Below are 24,056 nucleotides of genomic sequence, written 5' to 3'. Positions count from 1 at the left end.
TTCAGCGAACAAAGTTTATTACAGAAGTGTTTAAACGAGCGGATGAGTCGATAGTAGAATAAGAGATACAGGTAAACGAGTGATTGTCGACTCCTAGGATATTATTTCCTTGATGCTTCCTCGAGGTGATGAGGAGAACACGAGAGCGAGATTTGTGAAGCGGAAGAAAAGAAGGGCAGAAGAAGTGAGAAGAATGAGGGAGAAAAGTAGTCAAGCAGCTCAAGGCGTACGTAGGAGTGAGTGAATCATGAACAGCGCAAAAGATAGGAGACACGAAGTGTGCAACTGGCAGCAACTGTCACAAGAACTTTGCCAGTGACTGGCAAAGGGGCACATATCTTGCAACCTTATAGGCGGCACATACCTTCTAATGTCACGTATTTTAGTTAACCCCTGAAAGCCTGCCACAGCATGAGAGTACAAGCTGTATTTTCAAGTCCAATCGGTTACAAGTGCCTGGCTCAGTGTTATTGCGGTGGCGATTCCTGGATATGTTTTGCTAAATTGGGCGGTCCTCCGCAGTCCTCCGGTCGCTGGTGGCCGTATATAGCCTTCTTGGTACCCCATAGAACATATGCCCGGCTGATTGCTTGCCTTCCTCCCGATAGAAGCAATCCCGGGACCCTGGACAGGCATATATTTCCGTCTTCTTATGACACGAAGGCAGACACAATGGGGATGAGCCGACACAGCTGTTGTCGATGCTTGCTCAGTTTTCGCTTCGATCTTTTAGGACAATAAAATTGAGTTTGGGATTGTATTATCGCTTGATTGTATGCATGAAGTGTCCTTGCTACCGCACTCTGCTTCATCAGCCGGTGATTGTTTCCATGTGCCATGTCACAGGCCGTCCTTCATCTCCCATTATGTTTCTTCGAGGAAACAACACAAATGGGATGGCTTCCAGAATTGCTCTCACTTGAAGTATAAGCCAGCCTATTCCTGCCGATGTCGAATGATATTCTGTACATCATATTCCAAGACATGTCGAGAATAAGCAGGCGATCATATACTTGGGAGCCGTCCCTTTCACTCGAGTGAAGACACTTGCTGGTCTCGTCAGGTCACACATGACCTGTATCAGATTAATCCTCGTACGGCCGTACCTCGCTCTGAGTCGCGTTGCAGGATCTAACTTGGACTGGTAAACTGTTGGTAGACGAGATCTTGGCCGTGTTAAGCGGTGGAACACAAACCACGTCGGGCCTTTGACCGTTGGGGATCAACGGCCTGGTTGTTGGAGGTTTCACAGTCCGGGGGCCAGAATCCCAGACTTTACATGCCAACCGTGCAGACGTGGTACCTGTAACGAGCCTCGGTAACGAGGCGAGATGCAGCTTGCCGTCGGGTCGCATCAGGGGTGAAGTGTTCTGTGATGCACTTAGTTTGTGTCTGTTGAGAGTCCAGGCGTATAGAAGGGCGGTGATTTTTCTTCGTTTTCTTGGATGACTAGGTATGAGTGACTATGAAAGACTTGGAAGATGTCGTCCCGTGGCATCATCAGTCAAGCCGAGAACAACGACAGGGGTTAAGGCTTGCAGTTGATGTTTTCTCGAGAGAGGATCAACGTTTCAAAAGTTAAGGGTGGTTCCAGTTCTGAACCTGATTGCTCGCTCCCCAGAGCAGATCTTAAGCGAAGACTCAGACATTGACGCGTTTTCATCATGAACGGCGAAGACTCAGATATTCAAATACGGGGAATAGTTGCGAGGCTCACGTTGATGTGTAAAGAATGAGACAAATCGAGACGATGAAAGTTTTGCGAAAAGAAACTGGTACCTAAACCGAAGTACCTAGACCTAAGACATCTCTTTTACTAGACCCTTCCTTCCTTCCTTCCTTCCTTCCTTCCTGGCTGATGTGACTAATGGACATTCCTTCCTGTATTAGGTTTGCGAAAGCGCTCGCCTGTATTCCAAGGTAACCTTAAAAAGGTATGTAGGCAGGAACTCGTGATTGCCTCATGCATCCCCCAATTATACAAATCCCCACCCCTTAGAACATCAAAATCAAATCCATATTATTAACGTTGCTTTCATGTTTTGGACACAATGTCTCGCAGATCATGGATGTTGCGTGGCTTTGAGGCTTAGCCTGTTGTACCAAGACAAATGCGCTTATTCGGCCTTTTTTGCGGTTTCACGCAGAGTAGGGGCAGTTCCATCAGTCATGGAGGCATTCTTATCCTCGATATCAGCAGCCCAGAGGGCAGCTCCAACTTGTTGAGGTTAGCTTTGCACATTGCGAGCTCGCTTCAGACTTACCTGTGTTACTGAATGTGAAAAACATGGAAGCAACAGGAACCATCTCGAGAAGAGTGGCAACTAGTCCGAACCTTTTACACATTTCAGTTAGCTAAGTTTGCCTCATTTGTGCTACCGGGCGTCAACCAGGAAGCAGATGGATGAATACGCACGCAGTGTAGGGGCCAACATTCTTGGTGAGCCAATCCTCTCTCTTGGGTTGCGACCATTTCTTCAGTTGGAAATACTAGAACGAACAGTGTCAGCTCTGTTGAAACTGGAATTGATAGGCAACTTACTCGACCGTGAACTCCCTTGCCTCGAGTACGGCCTGTGTGTGGTTAGTGGAGTGATATAGTTATTGATGTTGCACTTTTACCTTGAATGAGAATGAAGATGACCGTACCAACAACCGGGATGGCGTTGAGAGGCAGGTACATCACGTAGCGGACAATAGCCTTGGGGCTGAACTTCTCAAAGGGGCTCTTGATGATCTTGCCCAGTTTCTGCATCGGATCTGCCCCAGACTTGACCTCTCGTCCCTCGCTCACGATCTGGGTATCTCCACGGGCAAGGAGTGTACCATCAAACACATCGAGAAGGGCATCTTGAAGGAGGTAGTTGCGAGACACAAGGTTGATAATAGTGGTGCTCTCATTGAGAACCAAGAGAACCGCAGAGAAGGGCGCGATAGGGCCATTCACGAAGAATAGTACGGCGAGCTGCGGCAGGTATGTAAAGAAGAACATGCCACCAATGACACCGGTAGAGAGGAGTACCAGCGGACCGAGCTTGGAGATGAATGGCTTCCAAAGTGAGCGATGAGAGATGAAGTAGAAAATTCCCTGTTCAAGACGTGCTGCGTTAGCAAGTGACCTCTCTGGGGTACAAGAGGAGGATTCCTGTACCTTGATCGGGTAGAGGTAGGATCGGCTCTTGGCAGCGCTGGCGACATGCTCTCGAGCCTGGGCATAGTCCTCCTTACTAAGTAGTAATATTATTAGCTTCAAAAAGAGGAAGAAGAGAATCGAAGCAATTTATGCGTACAAGACCTCTTGAGCTTTCTCTTCAACAGAGTCAACCACTCTGTTGCGCTTGGCGTGTTCCTGTTGGTGATCAGCTCCCGAGGCTTCAGCTGTGTCGGCCATGGTAGTTTGTTGAATGCGAAAGTCGGAGTAAGTTTACGATTCTGGTGGTCGTGTGCAGAAATAAATTGCTATGAGAGCACTTTGATGTTACCAAGTGAAAGAGAGGTGATCTGCTTCGCTTTGTTTATATCGAAGCGAGGTTGGCAATCACAAGCTTGGCATTCCACCCTAAACCATGGAAGCTCGAGGGAGAGAAGCTCTAATCGATGTCGTCATTGGCACCTCGAGGCCCTACGAGTGGGGCTACCTTAAATCGTCACAGGCTTCTCCGTAACCTGGGGTGGAAGCCAGTGACGATGATGTGTATGTTACGCTTTATGACAACTTCTGATATAAGAGTCTCATAAGTTGTATATTGTATGGCATGCAGTAATTATGCCAAGTGATTCTTTCTCCTCCTCCTCCTCCTCTCAAGAACGATCTAATAACCCTGTAACTCCAACGTCGCACCAACGTCAACCTGCAGATCACCGGAAGAAATGTCCCAGAGGACGGACCCACCTCCGCTGGGAGCTCATGACCCACCATCGGCCCCAAGTTTCGGGAGCTTCATCAAGTTTAGGACCTCTATCCCAGGTGACAAAAAGCCTTAGGTAAATTTAGTAAAGTTTTAAAAGGATCTTAGGCTAAGTATTTTTAGCACCTCAGTTTAACGTCAGAAGTCTTCTTACACCCTGAGGGGGCTCCGGCTAACGCTGACGTCTGTTTGTCATGAGCTGTACATCAGGCCTGTCTCGAACCTGACTTTTGAGCCAGTTATAATCTCTTTTGTCTTGTCTGGAGAGCCTATTCTTTTGTACATTGGTGGTTGTTTGTCGCGTGAGCCTCGTCTTTTGCCCCTCCTCCAATTACATGGTAACGTGTTGCTGATCATCCCCCAAAGATGAAAGTATGCGTCACTAGGAGCGCGCGTATAACATCATGTCGAGCCCAAATCAACGACAGCCTCATCCAGATAATGATAACGCGAACCGCTCTTGATAGTTTTGCCAGAGATTCACGAATGCATATGCCATCGCCGCCAGCATGACTCAGCGATATATCTCGAATAACCTTCCCCCCCAGAAACTCGGCTCGGATCCCAAAGAGCTCCTCACATATGCTCTTGAACTCGTCGTACGCCATACGCCGCCTCGTGAGGTCTACCATGAACGCCATCTTGGCGGTCTCTTCGCCGGGTACACTGGTCTTGCTTACCTATTCCTTCAACTGTCCGAGCTATACCCAGATCTGAAAGTCTCTGGCCAAGACTTGCTATCTTGGGCGAAACGCTACCTGGAAGGAGACCGTGGAAAGTTGGTCCTAGAGAAGGGCAACTGCGGCATCTCGTCCGAGAAACTATCATTCGAAGCAGTGAGAGCGTGCATAACCAAGGAGGATGATCACTTGATAACCTTCCTGAGCAATATGCCAATACTTCTTGGTCCCTATACGAGCCCCCAAGAAGATGCTTTTCCATCAGAGATACCCTATGGGCGGGCAGGTGCATTGTACATGTTGCGCATGGTGAAACACTGGGTTCCCAGGAGCGAGAGTCTCGTTGAATCTCCGATTAGGAGACTCACAGAGCGTATCATGACCACTGATGACGACGGTAGGGGTAATTGGGAGTGGCATGGAAAGAGGTACTTTGGAGCAGCTCATGGTGACATAGGTATCATCACACAGCTCGTTCTTTCGAACCCATCGCTCGCTCCACAACTTACACGACGCGTGGAAAAGCTTCTTGAGCTTCAGGGCCCTGACGGGAATTGGCCGTCGAGCTTGCGGAGCCTCAAGGAGGGCAAAGGCGCAAGTCTCATTCAGTGGTGCCATGGTGCCCCTGGTTTCTTATATTCACTGACGTCCCTGCGCCCGTATTTCCCTGACTTGCAAGATCGTATCGACGTAGCCATCGAGAAAGGTCAGAGCATAACCTGGAGGCATGGCCTTCTCACCAAGGAACCATGCTTGTGCCATGGGATTTTTGGAAACGCGTTGTACGTCCCCCCGGTATTCAACCCCCTTCCCCTTTCCTTCACCGCGATGTCCTAGACCTCGGCTGTGACTGACCTCCCTCGGAGTAGGGTGCTTCCCCATGGACCTAATCGACAACACTTCCTTGCACTAGCCACCGCTGATGCAGTGGAGAAAGTGCGTCGACACGATCCAAATTTATTCGAATCTGCATCTTATGGCCACAAAGCCGCAGTCCTCATGAATTATCTGCCGAGTGCCGCGTGGACATGGGCTGTTTGCGAACATGAGCATCCCCGGCTTATCATGTACAACGATGTGTAGTGCATGAAGTAGTCTGGTGGTTTGATACTTCTTCATAATACATGATTGTTATTGCAGCTTGGTGATTCAAGAGCGATGTCTGATGGATAACGATGTCCTTTTCCCTGTTGCATCCACTTTTCCTTAATGAATTAATCATTCGATATCTTTGATCCGAAATGGACCTGGGATGTAACTGTCAGTCGTGATCAAAGTGGGTGCTCAACCGAGGTTAAAGAAGGACTCTAGAATACCACCAGACTTTCACAAGCCCGGCCATTAGAATCCTGATTTACAAGCCCCATAGTTTCAAGCGAGGGGCAATATCTGAGCTCAACCAATCTCTTGGCCAGATGAGGATGCAGGCGATCTCGAAGGCGAGAGACAAGAAGCCAGACGTAGCCTTGCGTGATAAGCCTTCCGGGGGTGATTCGTGAGGGGGACCCGCACTCACGTTGCGATACGTCCACAGCATCGGACCCATAGCTCGGACGTTACTGGAGAATGATCGGAGTTGGAAGCCTTTCAGGGATGAGGCTAGTTTGAAGTTGTTCCATGGGAATTCCATCTTGTGTGAAACGCCTTGTTATTGGTCCCTGTCTGGCGGATTCATGGTAGACACGTCAAATTTGCGGCTGAACCAATTTGGGGCTTATCTTGCAGAAGGAACACGTCAACACCGAATTCCGTAGAACAAGAGCTGAGAATCATGGCGAGCGTCGATGACCCATTGAGTCCCATTTTTTTATTTGAAAAAAAAAAGAGAGAGTCATCGAAAGACCCGGTTTCTAGCCGACGAACTCTGAGATTTCAAGGCCACGGCCATGTGAATTTGCTCGTGATTCCTTGTGAAAGTGGTAGAACACGGAGACTTTCTGGTGATCAAACATTCCATCAGGGTGAAATACCAAGCTCAGCTCAGCTCAGATCATAGGGCTCGAGGCTCATATCATGCAACGGAAATCAACTGGCGTCGGGCTGCGATGTGGTTTTCGGCCGAGTTCCCGGCAAGGTGGCGAGGAACCGGGCTCTGCTCTGGAGCCTCGTGGGAGCCTCTTATGGGGCGTCCTGGAAGAGTTTAGTGAGGCGAAAAGAAGTGTCAAGGTGAGAGGCTAGGAAAGACGACGGCTTGGAAACATGAAAAGATTGGTAATACGTGAAGCAAATTGTGAGTGAATTTGCCGACCAAATGAATGATGGGCCTGGGCTTGTGCCATGCAGCATTGCAGCCTCGAGATGAATAATCACGAGCAAGTAACGTTATATCCACATTTGAAGGAGATTGCCAGGCATTGATTGTATCTGTTAATCGGAACCTGAAAACGAAAATGGAGTAGGGGGTGTGAGTGTAAGCGGGCTCTCGCACTCAGAGGAGTTCAGGCTCAGTTCAGTCCAGTGCACCTCAGTTACATGCATTTGATGCGATGCGATGCTATGCTATGGGTATTGAGGCATTTCTCGACATGCCGACTTTGGTCCATATGCCGTTATTTCTTCAATTTCAAAGCGAACATGGATATGGCGTTCCAGCTTCCTTATTCCTCCAAGGGTGTAAGGGTTGCTTCACCTTCCAGGTGACCGAAAGCGGCCCGAGGGAATAAAACGCACATAACCCAACAAGACTTGAAATCGCGAATCGTGTAGGTTGGTGCGTTACATGCATAGCAGGGTAAACAACCCGACGGGCTCTTGATAATATCGATGTCGGGGTCTTTTCATCCCGACGTCCGTGCCGAGGTGTGGCCCGGCGGCATTCGCGAATCAATTGCCTTATAGCGCGAGTTAGTTAATTCTCCAACAGCCCTGAATATTAGAGAAGCCGCTGACCTCATTTCACGCCCTGTGGGCTTTTTCGTGTTGGTATCATAGAAACTTTGTCTGGATAAGCACGCAGTAGTGACACTTTTAGCTGGCCTTATTGAACAAAAGAAACCCCCACTTCGGCACCGAAGGGCTGTTCAAGTCCGTGGTGATGAGATGAATGGGGAACGTCTAGTGACTAACTCGTCAAATTTCGGGCGAGCCCGACAGTTCTTACAGGCCGATTTACTGCTTCCAAGATATCTTCAACCCGATAGATCCACCATTGCCGTTCCGGTGCCGATGGGGGTACCATACACTGATAATCCCGCGGCCTTCTAGAAAGACTTCCATGGAAAAGAACCTGGTCAAAAGGAGAAGCCAAGGGACGCGGCTGAGAAAGACAAGATCCCATAGGACCATCACTGGTCTCCGGGGCATACGGATACAGCATCATCATCATCATCCCGCATCGCGAAAAATAAAACATGGTTCGGCTTCGAGTTGCCGAGTTGACCAACCGCTTTGGCACCTCAGCGTGCGTCTTGGTCAAGGTGAGATCTAGATAGGCTTGCTGCAGCCTACGTACAACCATCAACGTCGGGAAATAGACTCGCCTTGTTATCATCATAACATGACATCGGGTCAGCACGTTACGTCCGTTTTAGGTCACGTTTGCTGCACAACGTCGTTATCTCCGGCGTCTGTTTATCAAGGTTGAATATCAGTTTAGATGTGAGAATACTGAGCAAATGAGGTGCCTGTCTTGCACGCATTGCAGTACACTACGGCGGTTGCATCGAAAAGTCGATGAGCTATGTCTTGGTTGCCCTAGTTCTGATGCGATTGTGAACAAAGCACTTAGACAGACAGAACTGACATGCATATCTCCAGTCAAAGACGAGTCATGGACTCGATTTACGTATTCCGCCATTGACAAGGACAGGGACGGGCAGTGTTATCCCCGGCGCGTGTAATCTATTTCCGGGTCACTTACTATGTAGCAGCAGGCGTAGGCAGGGCTACAGTAGCGCTCGTTTCTGGCGATCAGGGTTTTTCGCTTTCTACCTTACCTAGGTATGTTAGGTGTGTTGGTGTCATTGACTGAGGTGCTCGCCCCGAGGATTCATCACCACCATCATGCACTAAAACTCCACTGTCCATGCACTTGAAGAACACACCCTGGGTCCATTGACTTTTATTTTTCTGACCAACGATAACAGAGTTTGACTAGAGCAAGTGCCGGACGGTGAAACTGGCACTCGCTGAGCAAGTTAACACGTCAACGTGGTACTGAATTTGCTAAGCGGGTGGACTTTTGTCGATAATCAAGACCGCATGACGTCGACGGTTAGATGCTGTAACTAGCAGTCCCGTGTGCGACTGTGAGTTGTTGTGGGGAGGAAGTGGATAAACGAGCATTAGAGGAAATGCGAAAAAGAGAAAGGGAGAAAAAGAGAAACAGAGAGACAAGAGAGACAAAAGAATGAAAAAGAATGGGACACCTGCTGTAGTTGGAGAAATTTCGCGGCTGCATTTCCGCTATCCGGGAGCCTTACCGCTATTATAGATCGATGGGTTTGGGGTGGCCTGATTCACAGCAACGACTTGCATATCACAAATATGGACATCTATGAGAATATCCCTCAGTCCTCGTTGGATTGTAAGGATGACGGGAAATGTCTTCTTCGGGCTTTGTCTTTCTCTTGCCTTAGTTAGTTTCAGTGCGTAGGTAAGGTAGTTAGTGCTTGGAATAGCCCGTCTTGCTCAACTGAACCTTGGCTGAGACGAAGCTCTCGTCGTATCCAAGATCCATAATTAAACATGGAATTCGCTTCATAATGGATCTGAGTTGACAGGGAAGCAACTGGGCTCTTTGGCAGAATCGCAAAGAAGGTTTCATTTCAAAGGAGCGGGCGGGATGATTCCAGACCGCAAGGACCGCTTAGGAACATGATAGTTAATGAAATCATCATATCATTGCTTCTTAGTGGACATGGTTCTGTTACACAGTGAGTGAGTGGGTGAAGTAAAGTGAATAGGCTTCTTGTCTATTTACCGATAGCTCGGGTTCAAATCGCGGAGGTTTTCGTCCATTCGGCAGTTGTACAACTGATCAAATGATCGACTGCTACCTCAGCCTTCATCTCACTTACGCAACATCTGCATGCACGTGTCCAATTCCATGTCCATGGCATGGCATGGCTTCTTCAATTGCATTGCATCAAGGAACGGACTGTCTCCCAGCCGCGGACTCCGATCGGTTTCGGCACCATGAACAAGTCCGGCTATCGATCTTGTTTCCAAAACCTGAGACGTCCTGTGACTGTGACCTCTACACATTGGAGATGAAGCTGGCGGCTTGCTCTTTCATACCCCCCCTTTTGGCTCCTAGGTTGCCAGCCAAGGTATTCTGGGTATTCGGACTTCTGGAGTCTTTGTTCGTCACGAAACTGCGGTAAGACGCCTGCCAAAGACGGTTGATATATCCGAGCCCAGAGAAGGTATCATCGCGGAAGTCTAACGGTGCAGCGGTACGTGGCTTTGAGTTTATAAGCATGTCTGATCACCACTGCCGTCCCTCCTTATGGGGATCAACGGCTGCTCAACCGTCCGTCCGTATAGTAGTTGCTGTATGTAATCTGAGTTGAGTTAGTAATTGCCTGCCCCAGCCCTATACGGTCAAGAAAAAGCCTCCACGGAGGGCGGCACTTCAAAGTTCAAACCTCAATGCCTGGCCCTGGGCGGCCTTCGTAAAGGCGCCGTGAAAGCGAAATTCGGAGTCGGGGTCGGGGTTGATAGATAATCTTCGCTTCACTTAAAGTTGGACTTAACTCTGTACTGTAACTCACGGTCCCTGGTATGTGGGACCTTTGATGAAGCGCTCATCATTCATCACAGCCCGCCTGGCGCTAGATTCAACCGCATCCCGCCCGCTTACACAATCAACTTTGAGGCCCTTATTCAGCGCCTGCGAACCCCTAATAACCTACGAATTGAGTATAGCACTACCTGTAGCTATGGCCGGCCTGGAGCCGCAATCATGCACAAGCCTGTGTCCGTATCATGACATGGTATAAGACGTGTCCTCTGCTCATGTCTTTACACGAGAATCAGAACATGAATACCAGAACATCATCCAACAAGTTTGGTACCTATGCATGGAGAGTTGGTCGATGGGATAGACCGAGGCAGACCCATTATAATTGAACCTTCAAGAGGACGATCGTTGTCTATCTTGGCTGCTTGATGAACGTGCTTTACGATTTCGCATCGTACCTGATGAGTATCTGTCATCGGCGTTGGTGATTCGTATCGGCGCCGAGAAATGGAGACCCCTGTTGATGACTGCAAAAGAACCCAGGACCATAGCGCTGGAATATCGCAGCTTACAAAACAGCGACAACTACCGTGACTAGCTTCACTGAAGGTTGCAATTAGGCACGGAATCAAATATCGGCCCGCCAGCCTACAAATGGCTGGTGAGTAATGAGTTGTCGCTTTTGGCTGTGCAACGGCCGCACAGCGTGGCCATGAGAACCTTAACAAGGTCGCGGGATCATAACATCCTTGCCTGTCAGTGGGAGTCTGGAGTCTGGCAGCGCGAGAGAGCCCTGGAGCCCTTGCTACGGGGTCGCGGGTGCACATCTCATTTCTTGAAAGATGGAGATAATGGATGGTCCCCCCCCGGTTTCCCTCCAAGGAGAGACGCAATCGCCATTTGTCATTGGGTTCCAGGACAAAGTTCTTCTGCTCTTGGTAACCAACCCCGAGCTAAACTACCTAACCTAGCGACCATCATCCGCTGTATTGGTAATCCACGTGGATTCACAAGAGAGGAAGCGAAAGAAAAAAAAAACATAGGAAAAAAATGAGACGAGATGGAATCACCCAAGGCCAAAAGCCAAGGTACCATACGTAAATCGGCCCCGAAGATGACGGAGGTCGGTCGCGCGGGATGCTCTCAAAGTCGGCGCTTATTAAACCCCGACAGAGCCAGTTAGTACATACTAAACTAAGTCACTCTAATCAATCAAAAGGCCCCAGGCTCATTCTCAAGCTCACCTTACCCTTCTAGAAGCACCAAAATTCGGTCAGTGGCGACAACAGCGGTGGAAGTACGGCAATAAGTGGACAGGATAGGGAGATGGGATCCATCTTTCTACCTCCACCTACTAAGGTACTGTAAGTCTGCAACTGATCAAGATGCAGTCCGTTTCTGGGCATCTGGGCAATGCACCGTCCGTAGCGAGCGAGATGGCCCTACAGACCTTGCTTGGCTACCTACTTGGATATACATAAGAAGGATGATGCATCAGCAACTTGTCTCTTGATCGAGCACGATGACGAGATCGGTCTGGGGAGTAGACCGACCATGTAAGGAGAGGACAAGAATTATACACATATACACGCATATAGAAATAGCCGCATTATATTCCCTGTGGGGTACAGTCTTACACACAGCCAATATCTTACAGTTTTCCAGTGATGGTGTTGGAAACGTTGTACAAAGTAATCAAGTCCGAGATTGTAGGAGCTCTACTGGGTCATCTGCACCTCCAAACAATAAGCATCAATCCCGTCCGTCTTACTGTGCAATGCAGTGTAGTAAGTGTAGCGTTATGCAGCGCAATTAAGTACCATTTGCCGTTCTGAAACCAGAAACAAAGCTTCAAAAGTTCGACCATGGTCAGAGCCAGAGTCCACTGGTACGGCAGTCAGCGATGCATTCTGATCCTTGCGAGTGATTTGATATTATACGCAAAATACGCGCTCAGTGACAGTCTCCGTATTGTTAGGTACTGTAATTGTTGTACAGCCACAGGGGAAGGGGATCGCCAAAAACACCCCTCGTTAGCACCTCGCTCGCTCAATGCTCGTTCTCGGTCTCGCACCCTGATGCTGATCAAGGGCATGGCTTGGCAGAGACTCATCATACAGTATGTACACTCATCAGCCTCGCTCTTATGCTTTGAGTTTTTGGGTACAATTTGCTTGCGCCCTGAGAACGCGTTGTCCCTCATTTTGATGGGCGCCCAATCAATTTGTATTTCCAACGGTCGACTCTAACTGATAACCCCTTAGCTGTAATGTAAGCACCAGCAGTTGGGGAAGCAACCAAGCCTCCCGTCAGCCATCACCACCATCACTAAATCAATCAATCAATCAATCAGTACGTACCCAACATTCATTCACTCATTCTCTTAAGTCCGCCGCCGTCAACGCGGGCGGACTTTTAGGTCGCTCCAGTGCCTCAAACTTCCAGAGGATCCACACCATCACCATCAACAGAACATCAACATCCATCATCTGCGGGTCCATCTCAACCCCTGCTAGCCTCGACTCCCTGGACGATCCCTGTAGCATGGAGCACTCTAGCACTTCTCTCGCCTTCTCGGACATAATGACCACGCCGACCGTTAGCTACACGCCCTCCACTCCCAATACCAAGGTAGGTAACTCACTCGAGTACCGTACTCATCCTCACGGGCACTCATTCACTCGTAACTCATGCCGCAGCGCGCGGGCGGGAACTTCCTTTGCACTCTCTCTGATACCTGATGTACCTACTCATTCATACCTTGCCTTGCCTACCTGTGTTCTAAAGTCTACACCCTACGAAAACCTTCCGACCGCCGTGGACCGGGATCGCTCGTTCTCACATAATACCTACATACATAACTCAAAATCCATAATAATTCAAGGCCCTCTCTTCTCTCACTCTAGATTCTGGACTCTACGCATAACTCACTTCCTTATTACTGTCCTGTCGCCAAGTCACCTCCAGTCACACAAGATCCAACCTTGCTTGACTTGACCTGCCTTTTGGCCTCGCCTACAACTATTATTAAGCTGCTCGAATCCTTTTTTTTCTTTCTTCCCCCTCCTCTTCCACTCTAGATTTCATATCTACTATATACATACATCACCACCCACTCCTGTCCCAGGTGCTTGGTACTCACTCTACTACCACCACTGGCTTACACCACTCAATATCCACCCAATCCAAACACAACCCACATTTTGGATTGTATATCGCCTCAATCAACTTTTCTTGGCACATCATATAGTCATATTAGATATATAACTACAGCAGCAATGGGATCAGGTAGCTTACCATCACCTCCCGCCGAGGATCATAAGTCGACCCTCTCTCGAAAGAGCACATCGTCAAGTTCCAAGTCTGTCAAGCCTGTGCACCGCACTTCCAAGCGAGCCAGCTCCAGTGCTGCCACAATTCACCACCACGACCATGTCACACATACAACTGGTATGGACGGCCGACATAAGCGTGTGTGGAAGGCTTGTGAAAGATGCCGAATGAAGAAGACCAAGGCACGTTTCCAGTACTACCTCTCTTTAACCCCACCTCTCACTAACACGAACTCAAGTGTGACGGTGAATTCCCATGCAAGCGATGCAAAGACGACGGTCTAGTCTGCACAGCTGGTGTGCGTAAGAAGATGGAATACAAGCAATTGCCTAGAGGGTACGTGCTCAGATTTCTCAGTTTGGTCTGCATCTCACTTATACGCAATAGTTACGCCGAGGTTCTCGAGAACACACAATTCGCCCTCATTGCTACAGTCCACAAGCTCTACTCAATGGTTCGAAACAACCAGTCTTGGGATTTGGGAGAGCCCGAACTCAACGACCGCGGCCAGCCCGTGATCCACAACATCGCCCAGAAGCTCGGCTGCATCCGCCCCAACAGCGATATCGACCTCCCTGTTCACTCAGTGTTCCCTGAAGACGAAGCTGGCATGGCTGAGCTGGCTCGGCAGCTCGAGGATCAACAGAAGGAGCACGAGCCTGCAAAGGAAACCATCAAGGACACTGATTCATCCGTGTGCAACCGAACCGAGCGAGCGTCATCATCAGAGCTCGATCACTCCGACTTTGAGCACGACTATCGAAGGGCCGCCTTTGGTAACACCAATGCCATGACCCTCTCACCGCAGAGCTTCACAGGCAGCGCCGACTTCGATTTTGCCCCTCCACCGCCCGAGATAGATGCTTCTAGCCTGTTCCCCTCGCAATCGCCCGCCATGAGCAACTTTCCCGCCTGGACAATGACCAAGCCCCAGCCTAGCGACCTCACCATGCAATTTCTACAACAGCAGCAACAGAATGGCATGATGGCAAATATGGACTTGTTGAATCAGGGCCTCGTCGAATCAGAATTTGGAACAATCAAGCCTCACGTTCTGTCATGTCCCAACCCTGAAGTTATGCTGGGCATGGGCGATCCCATGATATATTCTGGCTACGACGGTGAACCGATGAGACTATAAGCAGATGCGACTATAAACACTTACTTGACTGTACAGTACTATAGACTTGTTTACGGCCATCTTCATGTTACGTCAAAATTTGTCACGCGGCACGGTGTTTATCGGGATTCAATTTTTTCTGGGCTTTCATTTCTTGTTTGGTTGGGTTTATACCCTTGGGGGTTTGGTGTTAAAAGGCACGGTTTCACCTCACATGTGTGAGGTTCGGTGCGGCGTTGTATGTTTTCCGACTGCCGACGGGATATGGGACTACTTGTACAAAGCTCGCCCAGCTCGACGCCACGACAGGACAGGATAGGACAGGGCAACGTGGTGATTTGGAGATTGCATGATACAAAGAAGATGGATGTGGAATGACAACCACGAGCACGACCATGGCACAAGCCTCTTGTCAGAAGCACAGAGAGCCAAAGTTGAGATAAAAATCACGCCATTCGAGGGAGGGATAGGATAGGAATAGGGTTTTTGAGAAGGATGCATATTTTGAATAGACCTGTACATATCATATGGATAACATACCTAATCCGACTCCCTAAATTATCATATCAGATTGCCTGGTTCAATTGCACATGTCGGTCCATTGCTGGCTGGCTCATCACATATCTTATAGTCACTGTGGGGATGCAGTCACATCAATGGATCCTACCATGCCCTTTGAGCCGCCCGCAAAAGCATATCGTTCATCCTTTAATACATACTCTATTACTGTATGCATGTATCTAATAAGCCATAGGCACATCAGCCAACCCCCTCCATCAGATCATAGAGCATTTGATTTTGACCACACGTCACCCTGAGATGGTCGAGACCAACCCTTCGCTTAGCAGTCCCTTGTTCCCTTTCTTCTCTCTAGTTCTTTGATTCAGGGCCCTTTTGAAGATCCATAGCGCAAATCACCGAGCTGTCAAATTCCGGTTCCGTGCAAATGCCGTGGACACACACACACACACACACACACACACTTTGCCCGGACTTGGCACGGACCATTTGTGATTGATTGAGTTGGTGGACGATGTTATTCTTAACGGTTATGGTTAAGCTACGCTAATCAATGAATCAGCTGTGCTAGGGTGATTGTAAATCAAGCTCAACCTTGATGAGAAACAAGAACTAAAATATGAAAAAAAAAAAGGCCGAATGCATGATAATAAAAAATTACTCTGTTATCTTTTAGACAGTAGACAGTCGGTCTTAGACTGCTGCTAATAAGCTCTAATAAAAACTCGGCCGTCAATGGCAGATTCTAAACACACACCTCTATCTCACTGCTTATTTAGTGCTAGCACGGAAACCCGGAGCTAAGGTGCAGAGCCTTGGGAATCTCTATTGAGAAGGGATGCAGGTTGAGCCGTAAATCCGGCAGAGAGCTGCAATGTGCCGATGACCAACGACCAACGGCCAATGACCCGTAGATTCGCATTCCCCTTTTTGTGCTAGATATTAACGTTAGTCCCCATGGGCATAAGAGTCATCATCCATCATCTGCAGTCCCACGAGGGAAGTCTCTGCGTGATTGGCTGTTTTGGTGTATCCTATTGAGGCTGCTGGGTACGGTAGACGATGAGGGTGGATATGATTGGAAATTTGACAGCACTGCTTACGATAGCAGAGAGCCTGCAACTAGAGATAGATTCATAGTGTCGAAAAGACTGCCAGTCTGGGTATAAGATCCATTGGGTTAAGGGGCGGCCGAATTGATGACTTATTAGCTACGGGTTGAGTAATACACGCGCGACACGGGCTGATATGAATTCCGCTGGCGGCGCCTTTTTCTGAACTAACGCTGCGGGTATCTAGCTGGTTACAGAACAACAAAAAACGCCATTCGAACAAGGTTGGGAATGTGTGTCACCCAGTGTCAGTCAGCCCTAAGCTAAAGCGGCTTGCTCTGCTGTTGAGCGGGCGACCAAGGTCCGCGTCGGACCAAACAACGGACGAAGCAGACAGACATTTGATTTTGAAGCTGACGCTTACTGATGATACCGCCCTCTAGTGGCATTTATTTACAAGAGGAGCTCATCCTGCACTGAGTGAGTGAGTGACCCAACATACGACTGTACATATCATCATGATTACACATCATCACCATCCGCCGTTGATCGCCAAGGTAGTTACAGTAGCAAAAGGCAGTGAGTGGGACTGTGTCCGTACATCATCAACATGCATACAGTGAACAAACTCTATTGAGAGAGGAGCAAGATCAACGACTGACTGACAGACAGACAGTCAGTCAGACAGTCAGTCAGTCAGTCAACTCAATGCTCAGTAAGTTAACAAGGTTATTCATGGCGTTAAGGATCCTTGTTAAGAGCGAAAATGTCTTTGTTGTTCTGAATCTGTCCGTTTGTTTGCCTTTTGCGGTGCGGACTGATTTGATTGTCCGCGGGACACTTGGGGCTCCGCGGACGCGGACTGCGGAGTTGGAGGTCCAACCTCGCATTCCCCCCCTCTCATCTCAGACTCTCAGACTCAGAGTCTGAGACTCAGAAAATCAGAAACAAACGGGACCAAAAGCAAAAAAATGGGGGTCAAACTGGGGTCCGGCTTTCGGGCTTTTGGTACCCTCCGGCGGATGTGGGGTCAACGGACGGTGACGGCCTCAGCCAACGCCTAGGCGGGTTATGATGAATGGAGAAAAATGAGCTGGATAATAAGGGGTAAGAGACATTCGATTCGCATCATAGTTCATACCAGGCAGATCGGATCAGATCAGGTCAGGCCAGGTGTGTTGCTAGAGAGTTAACTCAAGACCGTTTACCTTTTGGGGATAATGCTTTATGTGTACGGAGTAGATTCAGGGTTTGACCTCCTTCGTTTTGTTCGGCGATGGCTCTTTGGAGAAGTCTTTGCGCGATCTCGATAAAGTAGATCAGATTGCGCTACGCCTTGCATCTTGCCTTTGCCTTTGCCTCTCTTCGTCCTGGACTTGGGCATTGAGTTTGAACCATCAGATAACGTTGATGGACTAAGCGAATTGCGTGGGATGAATCAGGTGTCGATCGATACAGCTGCATTCTTCGCAAAGCTCGTTTATTAAAGTACCAAGTTAGTCTTTACTGCATTTGGTTCAACTCGACAAGTCAATCATGATATCACACCCAATGCAGAACGACTGCCCAATGCATCTCAATGATCTGAGGCTGATGATGAGGGGAAAATAACTTTCGACTTCTCTTTCGAGATACGCGTTTTCGCATAGTCGCATTGTGACATTGGGGATGCGATACGATGCAGAATCACAATAATAAATGCCACAAAAGGTCACATGTGGACCTCGGTGCAGATGTGGGGCCGGGATGCGGGAGCGGGAAAAAAGCGAAGCGAAGCGAGGCAATGTGATGTGATAGCGAGGACGACGACTTACTATGTATATGGTGGGAGGGTTTCAGTGATGGCCATACAAGGTGTATTATATGTGCCAGCAACATGTTTAATTGCTAACATGTTGATCCCTCGAGACCAGATCAACTCCAATACAGCTAGATACTACTCCGTACCTATGTACGGAGTAGCAATCATGCCGACTGTGGTGGACTCAACCTCGATGATTCACAACCAGGGTTTCACACAGATCGACACCTCAAACTAACATTTCCAAGCTTCATTTTCGTATGTATGTACTCCGTACGCATACATGTTCTTCAACACCGAGTCCAAGCCACGTACAATACATGCATACATACATACATACACACAATAATTACCGGTACTCACTCACCCTCACCCTCACCTCACGTTACACCCGCCAAGGTCCCTGTCTTATTGAACCACACTCGTTCAACTCTTCCAATGATTCCCACCAGTTTCCGAACACACCCCGCAGTTAGCTAAACTTGTCCTCAGACATGGCAAGGCATACTATAGCATCCATCGTCCAACGTTAACTCAAGCCAAGTCTCTCATTTCCCTGACACAGAGGCTCAGACCGCTGGTCCACGTATCACCACGACAGCCAAGGCACTTGGGAGAAAACTCTACCCAGAAAATACGCCGTACTAAGCAGGTAGAGACCGTGTTCGATCTCGACCCCCCAATGAACCAGCGGGTGCGCGCTACATGCAACCCGTTTTGGGTAAATCCATTCGACCAGTCAGATCAGGCTCAGTCATCCTGATCCCTCGGGGTCTGAAGTAAGTAAGCTCTGGTCAAGGTCAAGCTATGTTGTGCTGTGCTGTGCTGTGTTGTGTCGAGAGGGCGCATCCGCGCACGTGCGCATGAAATTGGGCTCAAGGACCCGAGATATACGAAATCCCCCTCCCCAACTCTGTTTACGTGGAACAATCCGAGAATGAGAGGCAGCCAAGCCTTGGAAATATGTCTTGTCTTTTGGCGGCCCTGGCCTTGGCTCGGTCAATGTCCCCCCCCCCTCGGTCTTGGCTGTCTGTGGCTATGGATGGTTGCTGAACCCTTGAGCGACAAAATAATAGCAACAGCGTGTTAGACGGACGCCTTTTTGACCAGAGTCATCGGGTCCCGGCGTTTGAAAAGCCTGGGTCGCACAGTTGATTTGCCCGTAAAGGCGCATTTGCGTATGCGGGTCGGGCTTTGCTATTCCCCGCGTAAAAACATTTTGCATCCTCTGAAACTCTCTCGTGGATGAAAGGAGTACGCGTATTGGTTTTAGTGACCGAACCGGGCTTCAAATTGTGGCCGAGCAGTATTCAACCCAAACCATCTGATGTTTACTGACTGCAGCTATTAGTGTGCCGTGCTCATCAAAGCACTAATCAAGTAGAATTGCACCTAGTTATTCATGTTTCTTACCACCACATTCGCTCAGTTGTTGTTGGCTTTGGATATAAAAAGATACCCTCAACAACCTAGCTAGCTTCATAAACCCCGTGGATCTATCTAGTGCTGACTTGATCTGCTGGCAAAGTCTGGAACCCAATCGGAAAATAGGATCTAGGGGTCCTACATTTATTTATCACTACATGATATCAGTGTCACGCTTATAAAGCCCTCATGTCAGCCATGCTGAGCTGGCGCCAACACTGCAATTGTATTAACTCTCCCTGTCGTCCCATGTTAGTAGAGTCGGCCGACAGATAGGAGATTTTTTGACAATCAGCTCTGAGTGGAGCCCGAACGAGCATATGTATCCGAGATATGTCCCAACAGGGAACGCATTTCGAGTTGTCAGGAGTAGAAGCACGAAATTCGCCTATTCTGCTGTTGTGGTTCCAGGCCATTAGACGAAATGCTTCCTTATCTTACCTACAAAACGACACAGTCAGGAACATATCCATCACGGTGATAGTGGGACCAAGAACTCCCTAGCATGGAGCTCTACGTTGTATGTACACATCATACGGAGAGGCGTTGATTTAGTGGTGTTTCCTCGCTCGTACACAGTATGATGATCTTGTTGAGTTTTCGCGGCGAGTAATTATGTATAGTAACCCATAGGAGAATCTGTAATAGTACACCACCGTACTTAATCGAGGGCTTGAGGCCATAATACAAGCTTCAGGAAGAAATCGATTTGGCCAGGATGACAGAAGGGGGTTGTTGAAACAGTTTGTCTTTTGCTCATGACTTTACCTTGACACTTGACTGCCACTCAACCCATCTTTTCCCTCATATCCAATACTCTACATACTCCGACTGCAGCTATAGAGGAGACACGAATTCTTCTGAAGTCCGCACAAAGCTTTTGGTGCTGTTGGTGTTTTCCTGATGATGGATGGACTATTCGTTTACTGACAGAGGAACTCTCATGGACCCAAATATCAGGACTCTGAGCACTCGGAGTAAAATATCACCCTTTGCTGATGGCTCAAATTGTAGTATTGTCAAGATAGAACTCACAGTGAGCATTCATCCTGTATCACTGCCATGTATCAGTATACTTTTACCCCCTGTCTGAAGCGCAACGCTGTTATGCCATCAGGCGTTGTACGCTCAATGTTGAAGAGACTGTTTGCCTCTTTGAAGAGAGCCGTGATTGATATGCAGTTAAAATCTGTGTGCGTCCAACTGTACTCAACAAAGACTAGACTACCACGATCGAGAAGGCGTTGAGTTCAAGCCACCACCAGCATTTGTACACCTGCTCGTTCGATAGATTCCTAAGCGCACACAGCTATAGCTCTGCTGGTGTCAAATGGGGAAATCACTCTACAGATTTAGAGGCCAGCTCTGTAGCTTGTATACTCAGTTGGAAGACGCCGATACTCACCATCTTTGCCACAGGAAGACAGTCCCATATATTCAGTATTACCTTACAATGTTTTATCCCTTTTCAAGTACCGAAATAGACATAGTAGTTGTCCCGCGAGTCGGAGCTACGGTTGTTAATCTCTCATATATCAGACCGTCATTGACGTGCGTCTATACTAATTGAAAAAAGCGTTTACTATTCCTCTGGCATGTCTTAGGTGGATGTAAGATGGATGTTAGTCTCGACGTCTCAAGGAGTTATTATCGATATTATACTTCGTTCAACATCATGGGACTGGACTCTGGAGGTGAAGGATATCTATCTGTGTTCAAGGATAGATTTGGAGAGCACATTCAAAGCACCATGATGAAGAATACACGAAAGTTTACTCATGAAATTTTCTCAATCTCGCCGGGGAGTGCAACTATGGTACGGTTGACTACATGGGCTGGAAACACCAGGTCGAGGCTTTACACGAAAGGCACATCTTTACGTCGGATAGAATCGCAGATAACGCACCTTACGACTTTCAACATTAAGTAATCAACACAAATATCCTGCCAGAGCTATAACAAAGGCCAGGTAGCATTACCTATGCTAAACGCCCCTACCCCTATTTCATGTCCTATGTCCCATGTCCTCACAACGCCAGTTGTATCGTGATATCTCATCTCTTCAGTCGTGTTCGCATCTCTTAATTCTTGATATCCAAAACCTGTGTTAAAACACCCTCACTCGCTCTCCACCAGCGAGCTCTCTCCTCCAGGTCGTCAGCTGCACCGCCCAAAGCGGCCTCCTTTCTCCTCCTCGCCTCACGCGCAGCTGTCGCACTATTTTGGCGCTTGTTCTCGAGAGGCTGCAGTTCAATGCGAAGTCTTTCAGCCTCCTTTCTTTTCCGAGGGACCTTGGCTTGTAAGGATTCCAGCTCTCGCGCGAGTTCCTGCTGTTCGAGCTTGCGTTGGTTGACAAGATCCTGAGTTTTGGCCAGAGGCAGATTCATGCTGGGGGCGGATCCATCTGGGGTTTCTAGTTCTGTGCGTAATTGTTCAATTCGCGTTTCCAAATCCTCGATCTTTGTAGGCATCTCACGCAGCTTTGCCGTTTCAAGTTGCACACTCTCGTACTTCTGGCTAAGCTCGATACCTCTCCTCTCAAGATCTGCCACCATATCCGCCACTTCTGTCTTTAGTTCTTTGAGCTGCTTCTTCGCGATCGCGTTTTCTTTTTCGAGCTCCAGATTCTCTTCCATTGTGACAATCATTGGTGGGTCGCCGACAATGGCTCGGATGAACTTTTCCTTTGTGACTTGTTGTACATATGAGAAGCGTAGCTTGGCGAAGAGTTCTTTGTAGTGTGCTAGATCGGCTGTTAGCCCTGCGGGAGTTGGCGCATCAAAGGCTGAATTTGATGCATCTGATGTTCGTTGCCGGGCATCTTGAGGTCTTGAGCTTGAGATGGGTTCACTGAGTTTGATGATTGAGATTTCTTGCGATGACTGAAGTTTGTTCAAGGCTTCAAGAACCTTTTCTGGATTTGGCGGACTCATGATAGTCTGCGATATTGTGACAAAATAAGACCAGTTATTAGGCTGGTGATATAAAGCGCTGATTGTGTTTACTAAGTTGAACACAGATATGTTTACTTTGAAATCTGATTTGGGTTAGCGGGTCACCGTTTGAGCAGCAGGCGGTGTGGAGGGGCAGAAGAGTGCTGACATCAATGCATAGCACTTCTAGCCAAGTACAAGAGCTGCAACCTCTACTTACAACCTTTTTGGGGGCCGCAATCTCTGGGCAATATATGTATTTTACGACTGGCGCGTATCCAGGACTCTCGGGCTCGATCAATAATGTCAAACAACGATGACCTTTTAACCGACGATTATGTCGCGGACCTCTTGTCGCAAGAGGCAAGCGACTGCTCTCTCAAATATTCAGCCATGGGTATGGAAGCATATCGCACGAATAAGAAGTAATGCATACACCCAGCCACCAATTATGGCAAGTCTGTTGCTGACATGGCTTCAGACCTGCGAGTATGATGAAACCCAATACCCGATTTTTACGGCATATTATAAAGGACACCGACAATCACAACAAGGCGCTGTTAGCCAAAGAAGCCGCCGAGTCCAAGGCACGACTCAAGGATCTCGAGCGCACGGAAGAAATCAAGCGAAGCAAGACAAACCCGAGTGTTCATGACATTCGACGGCGGCAGATGGGCGATATTCATGCCATTTTAGGCGGCAAGAAACGGCCAAGAGACGAAGATGAGGCTGGTCCTTCTTCGAGGAGAGATTCGCGACGCGCCGGCAAGGATCGAAGACAGGAACGCAAACACGACCAGAGATCAGACGACCTTTTCACAGATAAGCACAGTGACCAGCGACAACACGGTCGACTGTCGCGCGATGATCGTCGCAGTAAGACTGACGACGAATCGAGGCGTTCGGATAGGTCACGAAGAGATCACAGGCAGCGCGATAGAACACGGAGCAGAGACAGAGACTCCGAAGAAGGAGGTCATCATCGTCGCAGTCAAAAACGGAGAGATAGGTCTAGATCACCTGCAAGCCGACGACGGTCTCGATCGCCCAGGGAATCTAAGAGTAAGCATCGACATCGATCGCCCAGGGATAAGAGCGAAGACCGCAAGCGGAAGGAAGAGGAGGAAGAGGGATCGGATGCCATGGAAGATCTAATCGGACCCGCACCGCCCCCGAAATATCGGGGTCGAGGAACAGTGGGAGGGTCTTCGGGTATCGATCGACGGTTTTCAGACACATACGATCCCAAGACTGACATACAAATGGATGAAGATGAGGTTGGTAATGACTGGGATGATGCTGTTGAGGCGTTTAGAGACCGCCAAAAGCTACGACAAACCCAGGAGCAACGTCTAAAAGACGCCGGTTTTGTAGACGAGCAAATACAGCGTGCAAGTGGTGCAGATGAAAAGTCTGCGGAAAATGTGCAATGGTCCAAGGCTGGAGAGAAAAGGGCTTGGGATGTTGGCAAGGTGATCGGGTCAGACGGAGTGGCCCAGCCAGAAATTTAGTTGAGCATCGATCGGTACGACCAACGGATTGGATCGAGGTTATGAGCCGAGACAATGATTCACAGATGATGATTGGATATAGCGTAACAGT

The 24,056-nt window shown here is 48.6% G+C and overlaps 5 protein-coding genes across 5 annotated transcripts; 3 read left to right on the top strand and 2 right to left on the bottom strand.

Moving 5' to 3' along the window:
* Nucleotides 1-2,117: 2,117 nt before the first annotated feature.
* FSUBG_8244 (uncharacterized protein) lies at nucleotides 2,118-3,391 on the bottom strand (the record flags this gene model as incomplete). Its single annotated transcript, XM_036686632.1, has 6 exons — nucleotides 2,118-2,212; nucleotides 2,265-2,335; nucleotides 2,417-2,490; nucleotides 2,543-2,574; nucleotides 2,623-3,227; nucleotides 3,291-3,391. The coding sequence occupies 6 exons, from the start codon at nucleotides 3,389-3,391 to the stop codon at nucleotides 2,118-2,120; spliced, it is 978 nt and encodes a 325-aa protein (XP_036536293.1).
* Nucleotides 3,392-4,417: 1,026 nt separating this feature from the next.
* On the top strand, nucleotides 4,418-5,425 carry FSUBG_8243 (uncharacterized protein; the record flags this gene model as incomplete). Its single annotated transcript, XM_036686631.1, has 1 exon — nucleotides 4,418-5,425. One exon carries the CDS (start codon nucleotides 4,418-4,420, stop codon nucleotides 5,423-5,425), a length of 1,008 nt encoding a protein of 335 aa, XP_036536292.1.
* Nucleotides 5,426-13,549: 8,124 nt separating this feature from the next.
* On the top strand, nucleotides 13,550-14,745 carry FSUBG_8242 (zinc cluster transcription factor; the record flags this gene model as incomplete). Its single annotated transcript, XM_036686630.1, has 3 exons — nucleotides 13,550-13,841; nucleotides 13,889-13,940; nucleotides 13,992-14,745. 3 exons carry the CDS (start codon nucleotides 13,550-13,552, stop codon nucleotides 14,743-14,745), a joined length of 1,098 nt encoding a protein of 365 aa, XP_036536291.1.
* Nucleotides 14,746-21,602: 6,857 nt separating this feature from the next.
* FSUBG_8241 (uncharacterized protein) lies at nucleotides 21,603-22,454 on the bottom strand (the record flags this gene model as incomplete). The annotated part of the gene is made up of 1 exon (XM_036686629.1): nucleotides 21,603-22,454. The coding sequence occupies one exon, from the start codon at nucleotides 22,452-22,454 to the stop codon at nucleotides 21,603-21,605; it is 852 nt and encodes a 283-aa protein (XP_036536290.1).
* Nucleotides 22,455-22,757: 303 nt separating this feature from the next.
* On the top strand, nucleotides 22,758-23,965 carry FSUBG_8240 (pre-mrna-splicing factor 38b; the record flags this gene model as incomplete). Its single annotated transcript, XM_036686628.1, has 2 exons — nucleotides 22,758-22,879; nucleotides 22,936-23,965. 2 exons carry the CDS (start codon nucleotides 22,758-22,760, stop codon nucleotides 23,963-23,965), a joined length of 1,152 nt encoding a protein of 383 aa, XP_036536289.1.
* Between the last annotated feature and the right edge of the window lie 91 nt (nucleotides 23,966-24,056).

This window comes from Fusarium subglutinans (genome assembly GCF_013396075.1).
Source record: "Fusarium subglutinans strain NRRL 66333 chromosome Unknown NRRL66333_c0000111, whole genome shotgun sequence".
NCBI classification, from domain to species: domain Eukaryota; kingdom Fungi; phylum Ascomycota; class Sordariomycetes; order Hypocreales; family Nectriaceae; genus Fusarium; species Fusarium subglutinans.
The sequence above is the reverse complement of the archived record's forward strand: the minus strand, read 5'-3'. Positions and strand labels throughout refer to the sequence as shown.